Source organism: Oncorhynchus masou, chromosome 12 (assembly GCF_036934945.1).
Source record: "Oncorhynchus masou masou isolate Uvic2021 chromosome 12, UVic_Omas_1.1, whole genome shotgun sequence".
Classification (NCBI taxonomy): domain Eukaryota; kingdom Metazoa; phylum Chordata; class Actinopteri; order Salmoniformes; family Salmonidae; genus Oncorhynchus; species Oncorhynchus masou.
The window spans coordinates 62845033-62865222 of record NC_088223.1 but is presented as its reverse complement, the minus strand read 5'-3'; the positions used below and the strand labels follow the sequence as shown (position 1 = coordinate 62865222).

At 41.8% G+C, this 20190-nt stretch overlaps 1 protein-coding gene across 2 annotated transcripts in view; it reads right to left on the bottom strand.

Annotated features, from left to right (window-relative positions):
• LOC135550618 (phospholipase D2-like) overlaps positions 1-19527 on the bottom strand; it is a 36659-nt gene extending 17132 nt beyond the window's left edge. Inside the window, exons 1-19 of one of the 2 annotated variants that reach the window (XM_064981598.1) lie at positions 19080-19527; positions 15261-15414; positions 14979-15109; positions 14693-14835; positions 14429-14522; positions 14099-14164; positions 13954-14012; positions 13583-13828; positions 12164-12307; positions 11976-12059; positions 11531-11609; positions 10645-10755; positions 10198-10407; positions 9884-10067; positions 9632-9750; positions 3134-3250; positions 2926-3030; positions 2124-2212; positions 1754-1867 (exon numbers count right to left, since the gene is read on the bottom strand). In XM_064981598.1, the coding sequence (XP_064837670.1) occupies positions 1754-1867; positions 2124-2212; positions 2926-3030; positions 3134-3250; positions 9632-9750; positions 9884-10067; positions 10198-10407; positions 10645-10755; positions 11531-11609; positions 11976-12059; positions 12164-12307; positions 13583-13828; positions 13954-14012; positions 14099-14164; positions 14429-14522; positions 14693-14835; positions 14979-15109; positions 15261-15402 (2237 nt within the window). In that variant the 5' untranslated portion in view covers positions 15403-15414; positions 19080-19527. The remainder of the gene's footprint in view (positions 1-1753; positions 1868-2123; positions 2213-2925; positions 3031-3133; positions 3251-9631; positions 9751-9883; positions 10068-10197; positions 10408-10644; positions 10756-11530; positions 11610-11975; positions 12060-12163; positions 12308-13582; positions 13829-13953; positions 14013-14098; positions 14165-14428; positions 14523-14692; positions 14836-14978; positions 15110-15260; positions 15415-19079) is intronic. The other variant, XM_064981599.1, reaches the window with a different exon arrangement.
• Positions 19528-20190: the final 663 nt, after the last annotated feature.

The window sequence follows — 20190 nt, the reverse complement described above, 5'->3', positions numbered from 1 at the left end:
TTTTTTTCAGTACGCCAGGACCATTCACTTTTTTTGTCAAAAGGAAGCCAGATACTCACTGGCTTCCCTTGCCTTCAATGCTTTGGGTGGCAACAATGTCATAATCGTTTGGACCAGACAGCATCAGAGAGAGACAGAGGGGCACAGTTTCGCTCGCTTGGATGCTTTCTAGTGAGATACATTCAGCTTCTTGCAAATTGAAGGAAAATTATGAAACACACAGAGAAAAAAATAATAATTTACTAATTTAAAAAAATATATTGGTACATTTTCGGGGGAAGCCTGGCTTGCCTTGGCATCCATGAATACACGCCATTGCCTACAATACAGTCCTCAAATGCGAATTGCCATAAAATCTGGAGAGAAACATAATGGGGATGTATTCAAATCGGCTTTAAGGAGCTACACATTTGCATGCTGAGCATGTTGTGGTAATATTAGGTAAACCTTAAATATACAATTTTATAAACGTTATTGAAATGTCCTGCGGACCTCCAAGAGGTAAATGTATATTGTGTGAACAATGGAATATTATGTTAAACCTTAACAAAATAAGCTATGAACGTCATAAAAACTGACTTATTTGGACATTTTGGAACATTGTGGTAATGTTCTGTGTAACCTTCGTGAATATCAAAATAATATTCTTGCAACATCCCAGACAACTCACATAACTTAATGAAATGTTCTGGGAACCTTCAAAGAACTTAGACCAGGTGTTCTGTCAACATTAAGGGAATGTCCTGTGCACCCTAAAATAAACATTGTACAATCATCCGCACAACTGGCCAGTTGTTTGTGTTTTGGAAACATATATTTTGTGATGTCCCCACCAGACTGTTCCCACAACCTAATGAAAGAACAGACAAAATGTATTCTGGGAACGTTCTTGCAACATCAGGTGAATGTTTTATACAAGTATTGTACACTGAGTGGACAAAACATTAAGAACGCCTTCCTATTATTGAGTTGCACCCCTCTCCCCCCCACCCTTGATACACATGGAAAACTGTTGTGTGAAAAACAAAAAACCCAGCAGCGTTGCAGTTCTTGACACAAACTGGTGCGTCTGGCATCTACTACCATATCCCTTTCAAAAGGCACTTAAAATCTTTTGTTTTACCCATTCACCCTCTGAATGGCACACGTACACAATCCATGTCTCAATTGTCTCAAGGCTCAAACATTCTTCTTTAATCTGTCTCCTCCCCTTCAATTACACTGATTGAAGTGGATTTAACAAGTTACATCAATAAGGAATCATAGCTTTCACCTGGCCAGTCTATGCCATGGAAAGAGCAGGTGTTCATAATGTTTTGGACACTCAGTGTATAATCTTCAGCACAACTGGACAGTTTTTGTCTAATGAGAACATTTGCCGCAACCTAACGAATGTCACAGAACCAATTTTGTTTGCTGGGAAAACATGACTGGTACATTGTGTTATTACATTACCTGGAAACCTAATGAGAACGTTTAGGGGACTGTTCTGTGGTGGCTGTTACAGATGTTGTGCACAATATTTTAGTGAATGTTAGAACATTCCAAGGATATTTCATGACATTTTTTGGGGGGGGAGAATGTTACCATCCTAATATTAGATAAAACCTTAACTACAACTTAATGGGAATCTTAGCTAATGTTCTGAAAATGTTCCCAGTTTTCTGGGTACAGTGTGTGTGTGTGTGTATGTGTATGTGTGTGTGAACGTGTGTGTGAACGTGCATGAAGGCCCATAAGGGAGGGTTCTGACCTGTAAGTGAAGTGTAGTATAGCTTGGATGGCATTCCCACCTCCCTCACTGATGTCTCCTTCAAACCCAGGCAGCAGGGGCACCACCACAAACACCCTGTATTTATTCTGCTCACTGAGGAACAACAAGAGAGTTATGGAATGGGGTAGCAGAGGAGAGAGTTATATAGAAAGAAACTATTGGCAACAATGTATTTGTAACATAAAAAATATTGAATCATGATAATTTAACTTTACTTATTGAAACAGATAATCAACAGACAAACATGTATAAAACATGTATAAACCAGTCCAGTAATATCATGTTATACAGTAAACCAAGCTGTGTGTTGGCAGATTCAACTCAGACAGACATGGTGGTAGAACCACACCTGTGTGCACGTAGGATCCTCTTCACGATCGCGTCACCGATGCCATTGTGCACGTTCTTCCCGTCAGCACAGCTGATGAAGAACTGGTTCTGAGAGCAGAGAGGTAGAGAGAGGGACAGATGGAATCTCGGTCAGAGCCATGCATATATGGCTCTGGTCTCTGTTTGATGCTGTGGGGTGTGATGGGTAGGGAGCTGAACTTGTGACCAGGAAGGGACATTGCTGTTAAAGCATCCAGACTTCAAGCTGCTCACATAGAACAGCAAATAAAACCCACATGACAATGTTAGAGAGACGGGAATAGGCAGGGATAGGGAAATAAAGCAAGGTTGGGAGAAAATACATCTTTCTAACCCTTGTGTCCCATTAATAAAACAACCATTTCCAGTGAAAAGAGATATGGAAACAATGCATATTTATCATTGAACTATTCATCTCATTTGCATATTTAAAAACAAACACCTCATTGAACTATTCATCTCATTTGAAAATCTATGCATTCAATTGGACTTGATAGCACTAGGATCATGTGGACTGTGGAGGCATATGAGGGTGGTCATTATCTCAACCTTGAGCTGTTTACTTCAGTACAGAGACACAGTCACAAGACTGTGGGGGAGGCCAGTGCACTGTCTGGCGTAACAAAAAAACAACCTTGTCCCCTGGTTGATTTCTACCTGCAGCAAGCAAACAGGTAGAGAGGATGGATACGGCATAGAAGTAGTGTGGTTATGAGTCTGGTAAATGAGTGCAATAAAATAATGTGTCTGTAATGTACGTAATGTGCTGGTAGCAGAGTTACCTCGATATAGATGTAGTGTTCGCTGTTCTCGATGGTATGAATGTAGGCATTGAGGATAGAGCTCTCACAAGTGCCGGCTGACCAGCGATCCACAGAACGCAACACCTGAGAGAAAGAGAGGAGAATAATAAAAATAAATTAACAATTGGTGGTTAAAAAGACAGGCATTTCTCTGTGAGCTTGTATGTGTCTGGGTGAGCATGTGTACCTGCACAGAGGCCTTCCCGGAGCCAGGCACAGTGAACGGCAGTGTATCAGCAGTACTGTGAGACTTGGGCAGAAGGCAAGGGAAGAACTTGCCTCGGATGTTCTTGTACTTAAAGATCTGCAGGCAGACAAAGCAAAGACAATAAGAGCCAGATGTCTCTCTCACATAACCCTAGAGGCTCTTTTCGGCTGGCGCTAAGGAGGCGGAAGTGTTAAACACATAACCCTAGAGGCCCTTTTCGTCTGGCGCTAAGGAGGCGGAAGTGTTAAACACATAACCCTAGAGGCTCTTTTCGGCTGGCGCTAAGGAGGCGGAAGTGTTAAACACATAACCCTAGAGGCTCTTTTCGGCTGGCGCTAAGGAGGCGGAAGTGTTAAATGCACGTTAGTTTGCAATCTCGTCATTTAAAAACTCTCGCACTGGCATTTTCCACCACTTCCACCAGGTTCCGCAATTTACCTGTCTAAAATCAGGTGGGAGGGGTGACAATATGAGGTGTGTCCTTAAGGACAAGCTAAAAGTCACCATTTCATGCAGCACCAAAGGGAGGTTTTAAGACCCATCAAAAGACAGGTCTTAAAGGTAATGCCGTTGGTAATGGCATGGATTTTGAGAGCGGAAGCGCAGCCTATCCAGCCCTGACACAGCCGGTGAATCTCGTATTTAGAAACATCAAACAATTACTGGTTTCCCCCCATTTTGTAGACATAGCCTATCTAAAACAATTTTGGGGGGGGGTGGTGGGGAATTTGACTCTAATGATTAACTCTTTTAAAGCCTTATCTACGGTGAATTTAATCTTGCTAATTGACAAAGTTTGGCATGTCAATGGTTCAGACATAATGCAATTTACAGAAGGCCTAGCTAGCCCCTAAATCAGTGTGAATCAGTGATGTGCTATCAAGGGAGGCAGTGCTTACCCTGTGACAATCTAATAAAAAAGCTGTTATGAAAAGCCAAATAAAAAAACAATTCAATGTTATGTTTTTTTCTCAATGGTTCTAGTGTTTTTTTATGCTCAAAATCAAAATATTTAGCTAAAATGCATCAAAACCTCAGGAACGGAGCCAAGGTACTCATGCCTTTCTTTCCAGCCATTGAAATCCATTTAAATCCTTGACCCACACGGCCTTTCCTGACTCCAGTCACTCGTAATTGACAAAACAACCTGTGTAAAAAAGGCCCTTCCAGCAAATCAGCGAGTTTGAATGGACATCGACTCTGTCTCCGCCCACTCTAGTTTAGAGTGTTTTTAGTCGTCGACCGTCGACAAAATATGTACATTTGGCCGGCGACCGAGTTTACAGTGTTTTTTTAGTGTTGTGCGTGCATCTGCAATTAAAATCACAAGTCATTTGGATTACCACACATAAAGAAATACCTTCAATGGAAAAAACTGTGTCCGCGTGTGTGTGGTGGTGACAATTAAGACGGTAATGGGCCTCAACATCATGTTCTACCCAGACAGCACTATAGTGGGCAGAACCAAAAAAACAATCAGCATTAATTACCAGCAGGTGAGGGCATTCACAGCAGACTGCTCAGACGAGCTCCGGCTAGCCGTTTTTTTTACAACCTGACAAATAGACACTACCATTACTACATCATTGCGCCTCAAACTATTTTCCAAGTTGGAGTAATGTAACGGCTGTTTGGAGGGTTTGAGGAGTGGAAAGTCAACTATAATAAAGGTTAAGACCAGACAGAGGCAACATACAGCATACAATACTTGACTTTATTCATGACAGGCAAGGCAACCACCATCTCCCTAACTGCTAGCTGTCAGGCAGGCAAGTACTTGACTGAAAGGCCATTATCAATTAATACTTTTTTACCCAGACTTCTTACACATCTTGGACATTTACTTTGTGGATGTAGTGGGAATGGGGCTTATCCTGCCACTCAATGCAGGGCCCGAGCCTTGGCTTCTACAATATGGATGCTATTAACTACACTACAACCACTCTACGTGCATGGCTGCATGGGGGCGCACTCACGCAGGAGAATTATGTTCTCCGACAAGCTAGATGCCCCAATGGATGGAGTTGCCTGTGTGCTGCATGGGAGAACTGTGCTACCAGCTACTGTTTGAGTGTGTATGACTTTTTGTGTCAGTGTGAAAATGGAATCGAAGGAGGCCTCCCCCGCGGCCGTGTGCCTGGTGTGTGCATTCAAAATAAACTAACGGACATGGGGTTCTGCTGTGACTTCTACAACGCTGTCACGAGAGATTCACCAGACTAATGGACTTACAAGTAAACATAGGCCTTAATGCATTTTCCCTTGGTATTTTTCCTTGGTAGAGCATGGGTGGAGTAGGTATTGTGTTGCTCATGTGAATTCCCTTTCTTTTTCATCTTCAGACCAATGCCTACTTCTCCGTTAACTTAATCTGTTTTTAATTCCAATTGTTTTTACACCGGAAGGTGATTTTCTGTTAGAGGTGCACTATGTAGAAATCGCTCCGCCCTTTTCCGGTTGCTAAAATTCTAATAGTTTGCCTAATTTCAGTTAGTGAAAAAACAAGAAAGTATAGTGTAGAGAATCATTGTACCATCTAAACTGCTGTGAAAAAAAGTTTTTCAGCTGTTTGAAACTGGTGTGCAAACCCAAAAGTAAGACGCAAAAACAAAATGGGAAGCATAGAAATAGCGCACATAGAACATAACTACCGCTTCTTAGACTTGCTTTTAATGAGAATGACAGAACTAACTTTTATTACATATTGCAGCTTTAAAAAGGTGCATTATACAATATTTCAACAACATGTGAAGAAAGGAAATGAACTATTTTAACCTTTAAATTTGGCCAAAAGGTATTGGCCTTAATGGCACAGGTGGTGTACTTGCATACCTGCAAGGGTTGCTGATTTAAACCCTGGTCTGCTGCCCTCTAATAGCTCAAGTCAGTTATGTTTAGAATTTACCATGGACAGTCAAAAGTAATTGTCTGCAGTTTTCAGAAGATGAATAGCTCAATTGACTGTGACAGTCTTACATTGTAAAATGACTCAATGCCCATTGAAAGCACAGTAAAGGAAAACGGTTTTAAGTAATTGACTTTGGAAGGTTGTATAACTCAGCCATTGAGACTAAACAAAGATATTCCCATGTACACTTCGAGCTGCGTCAGTAGGTTGACTGGTGAGCTTAATGTGGTTCATTTGATCATCAGATTCTAAGCACTGGTGTTTAGAGTCCCACAATAAGAGTGAAAATGCTAATATTTGATGTAAACTCTACACGGTTGTGTTCTGTGAGTGTCACGGAGTAGGTGGATACTCCATTACGTGAGTGCAACATCTATAGGGTTAGGCTGTACAGTGCATATACAGTTGAGGTCAGAAGTTTACATACACCTTAGCCAAATACATTTAAACTCAGGTTTTCACAATTCCTGACATTTAATACTAGTAAAAATACCCTGTCTTAGGTCAGTTAGGATCACCACTTTATTTTAAGAATGTGAAATGTCAGAATAATAGTAGAGAGAAGTATTTATTTCAGCTTTTATTTCTTTCATCACACCCAGTGGGTCAGAAGTTTACATACACTCAATTTGTATATGGTAGCATTGCCTTTAAATTGTTTAACCTGGGACAAACGTTTCAGGTAGCCTTCCACTATCTTCCCACAATAAGTTGGGTGAATTTTGGCCCATTCTTCTTGACAGAGCTGGTGTAACTGAGTCAGTTTTGTAGGCCTCCTTGCTCGCACACACTTTCAGTTCTGCCCACAAATGTTCTATAGGAGGAGATCAGGGCTTTGTGATGGCCACTCCAATACCTTGACTTTGTTGTCCTTAAGCCATTTTCCACAACTTTGGAAGTATGCTTGGGGTCATTGTCCATTTGGAAGACCCATTTGCGACCAAGCTTCAACTTCCTGACTGATGTCTTGAGATGTTGCTTTAATATATCCACATAATTTTCATTCCTCATGATGCCATCTATTTTGTGAAGTGCACCAGTCCTTCCTGCAGCAAAGCACCCCTACAACATGATGCTGCCATCCCCGTGCTTCACGGTTGGGATGGTGTTCTTTGGCTTACAAGCCTCCCCCTTTTACCTCCAAACATAACAATGATCATTATGGCCAAACAGTTCTATTTTTGTTTCATCAGACCAGAGGACATTTCAGATGTCATTACAGATGAACATGGTACCTTCAGGCATTTGGAAATTGCTACCAAGGATGAACCAGACTTGTGGAGGTCTACAATTTTGGATGATTTCTTATGATTTTCCCATGATGTCAAGCAAAGAGGCACTGAGTTTGAAGGTAGGTCTTGAAATACATCCACAGGTACACCTCCAATTGACTCAAATTATGTCAATTAGTCCATCAGAAGCTTCTAAGCCATGACATCATTTTCTGGAATTTTCCAAGCTGATTAAAGGTACAGTCAACGTGTGTACGTAAACTTCTGACCCACTTAAATTGTGACACAATGAATTATAATTGAAATAATCTGTCTGTAAACAATTGTTGGAAAAATTACTTGTGTCATGCACAAAGTAGATGTCCTAACTGACTTGCCAAAACTATAGTTTGTTAACAAGAAATTTGTGGAGTGGTTGAAAACAAGTTTTAATGACTCCAACCTAAGTCAATGTAAACTTCCGACTTCAACTGTAAGTATGCTCCCAAAGCAATTCTAAAGTCTAATACATCCAGTGCAATTTCAACTGATTTGAATGATTGTCTTCTGTTGTATTTATATAACATTCCGTTATTGTTTAGCATTAACTAGTCGAAATATGGCATGATTACACTACTTGTATCCGTTTAAATTCACTTTCAATAGTTGTTTTTTATTTTGAATGCAACCCGCAAATTCATCTATTGTGGCTAGCTTCACACAGGTAGAGATGCTGGACATGGGCTAGTACAGCATCCAAATCAGATCTGCATATTACAATCAAGATGGTCAAATGGCAGAGTTGTTCGTTTGGCACTGTTGATCAGCACAGATTTGGATAAAATGTTAAGAAGAAAGGAGAAGGTGGGTATTGGAATCTATTCTAGAGATTCGAAACTGGTGAGTTTTTCTGATGCTAGTAAGCATCCATTTGCACAATGGAGTGCCTAACTGCACTGTATACATGTGCATTTGTTTCAGTGAAATATGGCTAGCTTTTACCTTAGCTTGGACTATGGATTAGCTAGCCAGCTAGTGTTGCAAAAGACCATTGTTTGCATTCTAAGGTAACAGCGTGACCATTTGCCCAAAATTTGGTGTTGGTTTTGAACTGATGTACATTAGCAAAGACAGTACAATATGAAGATAGGCTAAAACTGCTTCTCCAATAGAAATCCCCAATCACACTTATAGGCAACGTCATGGCAAAGTTTTCTAGCTATGCTCATGCGTAGAAACACATCATCGGGTCTAGCGCCGAAATGCACATTTGCAGGCCGTGAAATCGAAGGCACCCGTACGAAAAAAGATTGCAGTAAGAGTGCAGTATAACTGCAGAATGCCGCAACTACTGCGTCCAAATAACATTTTTTTCTTACTGCAGTAATGTTGCAGTCCAAAATACCACAGTCGAATGCATTTTACTGCAGTTTCAAAACTGCAATCTTTTTTGTAAGGGCACTCCTTTGATAAAGTTGTTTTTGACAAATGAAAACATGTCAGTTTGTCCCTTTCACGAAATTGGTGTAATAAAATGTTCAACTACTGGAATCTCAGTTGTGCCTTTAGATTTCGAGAAAATAAACTGCTAAGGAAGAATATTTCACTTCTCTCATTGACTTCTCAAACCCCAAACCCTGGCTTGGTCTGATTGTTTCGCAAGTGTTCCCGTAAGTCTCGCGATGTTGCGCCTCTGGGTTTAGAAACTCTGTGACGTTAGGTAGATAGCTATGTTTGTTGGAAAATGTAGGACTGGCATTTGATGGGCTCCCGAGTGACTCAGTGGTCTAAGGCACTGCATCTCAGAGGCGTCAATACAGACCTGGTTCAATTGCAGGCTGAATCACAACTGGCTGTGATTGGGAGTCCAATAGGGCGGCGCACAATTGGCCCAGCATCGTCTGGGTTAGGGGAGGGTTTGGCCGGGATGTCCTTGTCCCATCGTGCTCTAGCGACTCCTTGTGGTGGGTCGGGCACATGCATGCTGACTTCGGTCGCCAGTTGTACATTGTTTCCTCCGACACATTGGTGTGGCTGGCATCTGGGTTTAGTGAGCAGTGCGGCTTGGCAAAGTTGTGTTTTGGAGGATGCATGGCTCTCAACCTTTGCCTCTCCCAGCGATGGGACAATTGGATATCACAAGAATTGTGGGGGGGGGGGACAAACTGTTTTTGCTTTGTCATTATGGGGTATTGTGTGTAGATTGATGAGGGGGGAAACAATTGAATCCATTTTAGAATAAGGCTGTAACATAACAAAATGTGGAAAAAGGTCAAGGGGTCTGAATACTTTCTGAATGCACATCAAAGTAAAGTCATGAGAGAAAGATCCTTAGGAACCTCTTATTTGGGTTCTGACCTTGGCAAAGTTCCAGCGCTGGATGAAGTGGCGGGCCACATCCCTGGCAGCTTTGCCGTGGAGTGCAGCAGACAAGTCACGCCACGGCATACGGGGCACCTCAGTGCGGTCAATGTTGTCTGGGGAACAAAGGACTTTACATTTAAGAATGAGCCCTCTTGGGTGTGTTGTGTATGCATGTACGTGTGTGTTAGTGAGTGCTGGAGTGATAGGGGGGGTTATGAATTGAGCTATCGTGTGTGCATACTGTACCTTCGAATGGGCGGTCCAGTTGGACCCAGTCCTTCCTGATGAAGTTGCTGTAGTCCTTGCCAAGCCACAACTGGGTGTTGTTCTTCAGGTCCACATGGTTGACCTCCTTGACCTCCTCTGGCTCTGTAGGCTTTGGATCCTGGGCCAAGTCTGACCCATCCACCTGGTCACCCGAATCAGCTGCCTAGGGGGCAGAGTAGGACAGTCTGGTAATAAAGTCACCGCTCAACACCAGGTAACACTGAACTATGGATTACCAGAACAGAACACCACAAGAGAAAGATTCATCTTGACTTTGTCTTGAGGTGTCTCACTTCTGGCTCAGCCAGTGGAGCCTTTGGTTCTTCTTCAGAGATATGATTGGTTGTCTCCGTATCAGTCAACCGGTACTGACTGTCATCCCACCTCCCAAAGGCCAGGTCCAAGCCTCCCACAAAAGCCACTGATTGGTCAATGGCCACCATCTTCTCATGATGGGCCCACAGAAACACCACCGCGGACATGTGGTTGGGGTGTCGCATCACCTGTTGGGTAGATGTTAGGGGAGCTAAGGACACAAATCTAATAAGGTTTTGAATATTAAATTAAAATACCCAGATTAACATAACATAGTAATGAAAGCATGAGGATGTGTATGATTCCTCTGTATAGTGTGACACTGTGCTACAATGTTATGACTAAGAGCCAGCTATATGGATTGTTTTTTCAGGTGTAAAGCACCACCTGACTGCAGAGCAGAGATTGGAGCGTCTCAGACAGACCTTGATGTTGGGGTGCATGTCCATCAGTGTCCTCTTGCTGTGGCCACTGTTGATGCCCAGGGCCATTTCCACCTCCTTGTACAGGAGCACACATACTTTGACACCTTGTTCCTGCACAGAGAAAAGAAAGGATGGATATACACCGAAGGTAGTCTGGCTGATACCAAAGTCCTTCTGACTTCAGAGTCTGGAAAGGCTGTTTTGATGTTGTCGGCACGATGCGTTGATAATGAAGGGGGCTGTGCTGTTACTGGTTGGGTCTCCTCAGTGTCTTTCTCACTCAAACGCCCACAGGCACAGCCACACACATCCCCAGAGTGCCACCCCCTTCCATTACAACTGTTTGATTTCCAAACCAAACAATCTCAACCCCCCAGGAAAAAATTATATTCCAGAGAACCAACCAACCAATCAAGATTTCATTAACAGGCAGCCTCCTTTTTAGACCAGTGGGTCACAGCTGTGTGGTCATGAGGTACGCTTTTGCCAGGCTACACAGAAGGTGGAAAGGATGAGGAAAGGAGGAATTAACCTTCCGTGCATTCAGAGGAGAGGAGGGATTAACCTTCCGTGCATTCAGAGGAGAGGAGGGATTAACCTTCAGTGCATTCAGAGGAGAGGAGGGATTAACCTTCCGTGCATTCAGAGGAGAGGAGGGATTAACCTTCAGTGCATTCAGAGGAGAGGAGGGATTAACCTTCCGTGCATTCAGAGGAGAGGAGGGATTAACCTTCAGTGCATTCAGAGGAGAGGAGGGATTAACCTTCCGTGCATTCAGAGGAGAGGAGGGATTATCCTTCCGTGCATTCAGAGGAGAGGAGGGAGGAGAGGTAAAAGGGAGACTAGAAACATGTTGATAGGAGAACGTTGGGAAGTAGATTCGTACTGCTTTGCGTTTGAGGATCTGGTCCAGGCGCCAGTATGTGTCTGTAGCTGGCCTCTTCAGGAAAACCTCTGGGCTGAGCCTGGGAGGGAGGGAGGGAAAGACAGATTCACCATGCAATGTTAACCATGTACATATTTACACTGTGTCCTGCTATTTACAGACTAATTCGAAACAAACCTAATACATGTTGGAAACAGTGATCTCCGTTGATATTGAGATCAAATACTTGTTTTGTTTGCTGTATGCTCTTATTTAGCTCACGGCAGAGCCATTTTCTACAGTATAATGTATATGGCTCTGGATAACCACTCTCTATAATTATGGAGAGCACTGTGCTTACATCAGTACAAGTCTTGGAACACAGTCGGCTAACTAGCCATAGAGATATACTGTATAATAATAGAATGTTCAAATATATTTATATGGTGCTAGCTCTGCTCCTCACCACCAGTCTGTGATGAAGATCTCCTCCTTGGCCTGCTCCAGAGCATCAGCCAGGTCTGCAAAGTAGCCACTTCCATTTACATACCTTTAATATGACCAATTCATAAACAGAGACATTACATTCAAGTTAAGGGTATATACAGCATGTACACATACCACATTATCATCTAATTGTAAGCAACATCTGACCATTTAGTGAGTGTGTTCTCCCGTTGCGGGGCAAAGCCCAAAAAGCGTTGGACCTGGAGGAATTCACAGGGCTCAGCCAGCCTATTGATCTCATGGCTCCACCAGTGAGCCTGTCTGTAGCTGTTACATTTGATGACCAGATTCCTACACACACAAAACACTCATGTAAGAACACAATAGGGATGGGCACGGTTATTCGAATATCCAAACAGATGTTATTATTCGACTACTTGGGAGAGTAATCATTTTTTATAAAAAGGCTTTGTCTATTATTATTTTTTAAGGCTTTGTCCAAAATTAAATGATCTGATATTGCGAAATCTTTTTTTAAAATGTAACCTTTATTTAACTAGGCAAGTCAGTTAAGAACAAATTCTTATTCTACAATGACGGCCTCTCCCAGCCAAACCCTCCCCTAACCCAGACGACGCTGGACCAATTGTGCGCCGTCCTATGGGACTCCCGATCACGGCCGGTTGTGAAACAGCTCGGGATCCAACCAGGGTCTATAGTGACACCTCTAGCACTGAGATGCAGTGCCTTAGACAGCTGCGCCACTCGGCGGCCTACAAAAATAGACCATTACAGCCAAAATGAAAATAAAACATCAGTTTTATGAGTGTGCCGCATAAAAAAGACAAACCAGTAGCTTACACACGTTTCACACTGGTTTTAATGTCTATGGTTTCACACATGTAGCTTGTTGTTATTGTCAGTCAAACAAAGCGGAGCTACATTCAGAGGCTCCAAGTGTAGCAAGTGAAGTGGGCGATTTCTAACCAATGCAAAATGGAATTAAACTTATGGAAATAAAATGGCTAAATGAAAAGGAGTAGGCTATAATGATGAACCAACAGGTAGGCTGTGGTTTCATATGAATGGAGTTGTTGTAGACATTGGATGGGGAGTGCAGCAAAATAGCCTCTATTAGCTTTGCTACTTTAGCTAGCTAGCTGGCTAACTTATCTGGCTGCAGTAGCTAGCTATTTCACAACAATTTGATGTAGTCAAGACAGGCCATACCAGACGGTCTGATAGATAGTTTGTCAACTAGTCGGTTTGGCTATTTTCTCTCTCTCTCTCCGTGCACAGCGCACCAACTCTCTCTCGAGTCTCCATTAAAGTAAAACATTTATCATAATTATTTAAAAACATGTATTTCGACTATCCGGATATCCGAAAAAATATCATGATATCATGGCATTATTTGAATAATGAAATAATTTCAAATGCCCATCCCGAGAATACACATACACGAGTTTACACAGAGAGACAATACTTGCCCGCACAAATACACAAACAGCTAGGAATTGACTCATAAATAAGAAAAACAGTTAGGAATACAAGTGTCTATTTGAGGGTACACTTTTGTGTGTCTGTCAAAAAGTAATAATATTTTGGATTCCACTATGAACTTACCTGGTGAAGTTCTGAATGCAAACCCCATACTTGGTGTCAGTATATGCACGACCCACTTGAACTTTGAACTCCGGGTCAAAGACCAGTACGAAGCAGACGACCCCATTTTCCCGGTTCATATAGAGCAGGAAGGAGTCCTTGACCACCAGCCAGCGCTTTGACCAGCGAAAGCAGAACTGGTGATGACCAATACAGTTCAACCCCTGGATACGGTGACCTCCTGACCTTTTGAAGATGGAACCCTCCCTGAAACACAATGACATTACTCACACAGACATAGAATCAGTCAACATTAAAATATACTGAATAACACTGTTTCTCTTTTTTATATAACATCACACACACTCTCATAGACTATTAATAGTGCTTACAGGCCTTTGGGTCCAAGCTCACTGACAAAGGAGAGAGCACTGACATCAAGGAATTCCAGCTGGAATCGGAACAAGATAGGATGTGCTGTCATCACTGTCTGACAATGAATGGTAATTGGTGTATGTGTGTGCCATGTTAACTCACCATGCCGTGATAGTTCTTACAAAAGGAATTCTCCAGAAGGCCGTTTAGGTATTCCTCAAGGTATTTCTATAACAGATAGATCAGAAATCAGAACTGACTGGACCTACATTAACAAATCAAATGGTCAGATAGACAGAAGAACCCCTGATGATGATTTTAAAAAGTCACAAGATTGATCCCTCGTTTTTTGTGTGGAGGGAATTATCTACAACTATGTAGATGTAAGACTGAGTGATGTGTGGCTCTCTGTCTGCATGTGTACCATGGTGTTTATCAGTGTCTGTCTTTTTGTATACAGTATGTATGGTTCCATGGTTGTAAGAGTGATACCGGTTTGCTGGAAGTTCGTCTCATCCTCTCAGTCCCGTGTAGACTTGGCATCTCCTCTGTCATAGCCCTCAGTTGCGCTCTCTGGGCTGCAAATCTAAAAATAGACATTTTAATATTCTAAACATTTTACTGCTTAAACTCGTACCAAAATCACAACAAGCCTTCACTCTGATTTGAAGTGCATCCCCTCTAAACAAATTATTCTCAGCACAGATAATGGGTTGATTTGCATGTCTGAGCTCTGATTGGTGCTCTGAGTCGGACCTTCCCAGAGGCAGGAAGTGGGCCATCATCTTGTGCTTGTAGAGGTCACGGTGCAGCTCCTGGAAGTGCTTGTACTTCCTTTTAACCGTCCAGGTGAACTTGCCATGGGTCAGCTTCACAGTGTACAGAGTGCACACACGGACCTGGAAGAGAAAACATGCCATTGACTTGTGTAGCCTACACATAATGTAAACATGTGCTCATGTGGAAAGGTACAGATGTGCATATAACATACAGACACATGAATAAACACTATGTACACACACACACACACACACACACACACCTTGGAGCGCGTAGTGTATCTCTCGGTGCTGTCCACTCTGCAGATGACTGGAGTCCCAGGCAGTAACACAGGCACACCTGCCTCCTTCACATCAAGCAGATGATGGACCACCAGGAAGGGGCGACTTTCCTCTGTGGGGAGATCAGATGACACAGGCAATCTATTACAGAATAATTCAATACCACTACTGAAGTCTTATCAGTCTAATGTGATGTAAAGGTATTTGGATGGTGGGAATAAAACACTATAGGCTACATCAACAACTAGGGTCTGTGTCCTCACCTCCTTCCCTCATGAGGCCATCCAGCTCTTCCTTGCTCAGCTCACAGTCATCCGTGATGAAGTGCTTTGTCTTTTGGGCCACCGCCGCTCCCCCATCTGGACATGGAGGGGTATTGCAGCATGCTGGTGCTGGACTGGCCATTGTGCTCTATCCCTTTCATCACAAAGAAAAATTCCACTAAATATGAATCACATTCCATCACCATAATCTTTCAAACATCTCGCTATAGTACCCAGAAAAAAACTTTAATCTAGCTGAATTTACTGTATTACATAGAAAATACTTGACAATAGTGGAACTGTACAATGCAATGACAGCCATTCAGACTAATTACAGGCCTGTGTCAATAAGGCCGAGAATTTTTTCAGACACGTTATCTATGAAGTACATTACATTAAAGGCCACCTAACACAGATGACTATAAATAGTGGGGAGAACTGATCTATGAACTAGGAGAGACTGGGGCTTCACGTGTCTAAATATAATCCTGGGACCTCTCAAGTGCCTCAGACACTGCAGTGAACCAGATAACACCGATCACACACCACCACACCATCTGAAGAGGAACAAATGACATGATAACAGCATCAAAAAGTACAATCGTGTGTTGGTGGTGTATACCTGGTTTTATCATCAGCGGTGTGACACATAAGATGTCTTGGAGAGAGCACACACAATGAGAGAGAAGGGTCTGTGCAAATGCGTGTGGGAAGAGGGATCTGATTGGATGAGTAGATTTTGTTTCCAGGGCAACCAAGTCCAAGGTGAAACAAAATCGAGAGAGAGAGAGAGATGCATTGACAAAATGTGCATCACTGTCTCCACGTCTCTTACTATGCAGAGTATCAGCCTAGCTCTGACAGTGGTCTTGGTACTGTATCTACATTGTCTTTGCTGAAATGCAGGACAGATTCTAGTAAGCTGTTCAAGTCTCACCATAGGGACTGTCGCTAGGGGACCGTACAGTGGTTCCTAATTCCCAGCATAAATCTATACCCAATGGTGAGTTTGTGCTGTAGGCTTATTCTGAGTCATGGGTAAAGAAGCATTTGTTGTTTTCATTTGGAGGGAAACATTTCTGAATTGTGGATGGGTCAACACACCAAAACATGAGGGGAGAAATGTTATTAAGTGTGCACACTGGACACTGCACAGCAAATTACAATCCCAAAGTTCACTCTATTGTTTTCTCTAGGTAGCATATTGTCATCTATGGATAAATAGCAATTGTAGAACAAAAAAAACATTTACAGCACAAGGAAACACAAACACATTTAAATCCATGGAATTCTGCCAATTTGGTGGCTCCAAAATGATTGCAAAACAAACTACCATGTAATCAAAATCTACAATCATCCAGATATTTGCTTAATTTATTACACCATAATCAACATTCTCTAGAAAATATCTACTGTCTAGCCAGTCAGTCATTCAAATGACAAAATGACAGGCCTATTGCCTACTGTAGATTTCCCCACTGAAGCCATCATTCTATTTTCCATAGCCTCCACCCATTCCCCCCGCAGTTAAATATAAGTTCCAAAGCGCTCTAGAAAAAACGGAACATCTTGGCATGTGAGTGGGACTCAGGGGTAGACGTAACATAGTAAATGAAAATCAGGGACGTTCAAATTAGCATATGTTACGTTTCATATTGTATGTATTAATTTGTGGATTTCCATCATCACATTTTGTATAATATAGAGCAGGTTCCCCAACTGGCGGTCCAGGTTTTATTTGGCCCCCCAAGTTTTCTGAGATTTTTTATTGTTGGACATAAGACTGAAAACACCAGGAAATCAGCTCCTAATGATTTTAAGTTTGGAAATCTGTTCATGTATTGCCACGCATAATAAAGAGGCATATGTGATCGTATATACATGTAAGCAAGGTTTGAAATGATTATGTTTCAATCAAATATTATATCTGTTCAGGTTTCTTGCGGTCAATTTGCATTCTACAAATTATTTGTAATTATGTTTTGGCCTCTGACCATCTGCTGAAGAAAATAGAAACTGCCCGCAGCTGAATCTAGTTGATGATCCCTGATATAAGGTGTACAATCAAAAACATATGTTGATCAATGAGTGAAATAATATGTTGATTGTGTAGATAGTGGCCTAAGAAACCAATGGTCCAAACCTCATGTCTCTATCATAATCCATTCAAAACTTATTGGCGTTTTTACCATTGTAGGATTGTCAACAATAGGGTGACTAAACTCAAAGGAGACCAGAGACAAAGTGGCAAAAATCTGAGAAATAGTATCGCATCATCTAGGCTGGATGCTGTCCGAGAAATAAGGTTACCTGACAGGCTCTCCATTGAACTCAACATCTTTCTTCTCAAATGAGGATGACATAAATCAATAGAGGTAAGATAGATATAGATTGTGATATAACATGTATTTTGATATTTTAGTATATGCTGTTCATATTAATGCAAAGTGTCTGTTCTTTTTCCAAGACTTCTTACAAAAGCAAGCGTATCTCTGAAATGTCAACAGAGCCTTTTAACATTTAATTCAGCTCGTGTCATGCTAAATATGCTATTTGCGCCCCGCGGAACAACTTGGATGACGATGACCACAAAATTTTAAATCCTCATAAGTTTCAGGTGAGAGAACTCCACCACTCTTTAAATAGAGCTTGGTGCTAATTATCGGATGTATTAGGTTATGAAATCTGACTTTTCGATATAATGTGATATGTTGGGGAAAACTTCACTGAAAGATTCAGAACCATATTTGTCTTGGTAAAATGTATTTAATAGCATAAGGAAGTGAAATGTCATCACCAATGCACATTTTCACCAACTCTGGGCAGAGTGGGTGGACACCGTATATAATGTTACATATTACAATTCGTATGACATGAATTTGCAATATGTATGATATGTTAAGAATTCCAATTAGTTGTTGCTGTGGTTAAGGTTAGGAGTTAGGTTAAAGGGTTAAGATTAGCTGACATGTTATGTAGTTGCAAAGTGGCTAAAAAGTAGTAAGTAGTTCCAAAGCTGCTAATTATTTAAAATGTTAAAGTTGTCTGTGATGAGATTTGAACACGCAACTTTGGGTTGCTAGATATTCATGTTATACACCCACCTTTCGTTTTTGCCTTAAGGAAAACTGATGTTAGAGGGTTCCTCACCCTGAAAGTATTCTATGGGCCGAGAGAGTAGATTGCACGGTACAGTTATTTAAAAATCACTACAAACTTCAGCTAACCTTAGCCACAAGCTAACAATCAATGGAAGTGATGGGGCCATATGAGCATGTTTATAAAAAAAGTAAAGAATGTCCAAAACACTGGAAATCAACTAGTTTTATAGTACTTAAAGGCGATTTGACTCACATACCCACATCACTTCAATTGATTAACTTGTGGTGGCTAAAGTTAGCTGAAGTTTGTAGTGGCTGTTTAAAGAAAACTGAACCATGGAATACAGTTTCCCCTGGCCCATAGACTACTTTTAGAGTGAGGAACCATTTAACATCAAGTTGTAAAATAGTGAACTACTCCTGTAAGTAACCTTTGGTCTTATGTAACCATACCAAACATAACATATTATACTAATGAGTGGCCGATCCTTTTCATTTACTATATTACGTCTAGTGTATGATACCAGGTTGGAGAACGAAGGCGCAGACAGAATTAGCAATGTGAAACTATAATAAAGTATCCCGTTGAAATGTCGCATAGGTCTTATTAGTATTCTGCATCCGTGCTGTTTTAAACTGTCTAAATCACGATAGTTCCCTTTATAGTGGTATAGAATCACAAGAGGATATTCATTTTAGTAGAGGCGTAGCTACTTACTAAAGCATCACATAGAAAAGATCAGGAAGACGAGGGTCAAATTCCATATCCTTGAGCAAAAAGATCTTCGTTTTTCTTCCTACTTCCTTCGCCCTAGAAAACTTATCAGTAGTTTTGACGTAAAAGAGAGACGGAAAGCGATACAGTACTTACTCTAAACCATGCACATGTAAATGTTCCTTCCGGCTGCATGGTAGGATATATTCCTGAAATCATTCACCGAGAATATCCGCTACAGAAGCACAAATAGTCTGATGATACAATAGTGCGCGATGACTTGTCCAGGTAAACATCAATGTACCAACAACGTATACCTTTTTCTTTCACATTACCTAGCTATTCCATTGTCAAAGAAAATGTCGCATAGTGCCTGACGTAGCAGGCAGCAGCACTCCAGTTGAAGACGGATTGTACAGTCAGCAGCACAACAGTAGTTAACCTTTATTTAACTAGGCAAGTCAGTTAAGAACAAATTCTTATTTACAATGAAGACCGACACCGGCCAAACCCAGACGACGTTGGGCCAATGGTGAGCAGCTCTATGGGACTCCCAATTATGGCCAGTTGTGATACAGCCTGGAATCGAAACATTTCTTCTATTAAAATTCAAATATAAAATTGAGAACTAACAATCAACAACTAAATAAGAGTTTGGTCCCGTTTATATGATTTTCATTGGTTTTTAATTATCAAACGTCTTTGTTGCTTGAGATTTTCTCAATAGAAGAGATGACTTTATTTGAAGTGTAACTAGCTGCAAACCAGAGGTGATATGGCAGATCTGGTTTTGCTGGCTCTGGCAGATCTGGTTTTGCTGGCTCTGGCAGGTCTGGTTTTGCTGGCTCTGGCAGATCTGGTTTTGCTGGCTCTGGCAGATCTGGTTTTGCTGGCTCTGGCAGATCTGGTTTTGCTGGCTCTGGCAGATCTGGTTTTGCTGGCTCTGGCAGGTCTGGTTTTGCTGGCTCTGGCAGGTCTGGTTTTGCTGGCTCTGGCAGATCTGGTTTTGCTGGCTCTGGCAGGGTCTGGTTTTGGTTTTGCTGGCTCTGGCAGATCTGGTTTTGCTGGCTCTGGCAGGTCTGGTTTTGCTGGCTCTGGCAGATCTGGTTTTGCT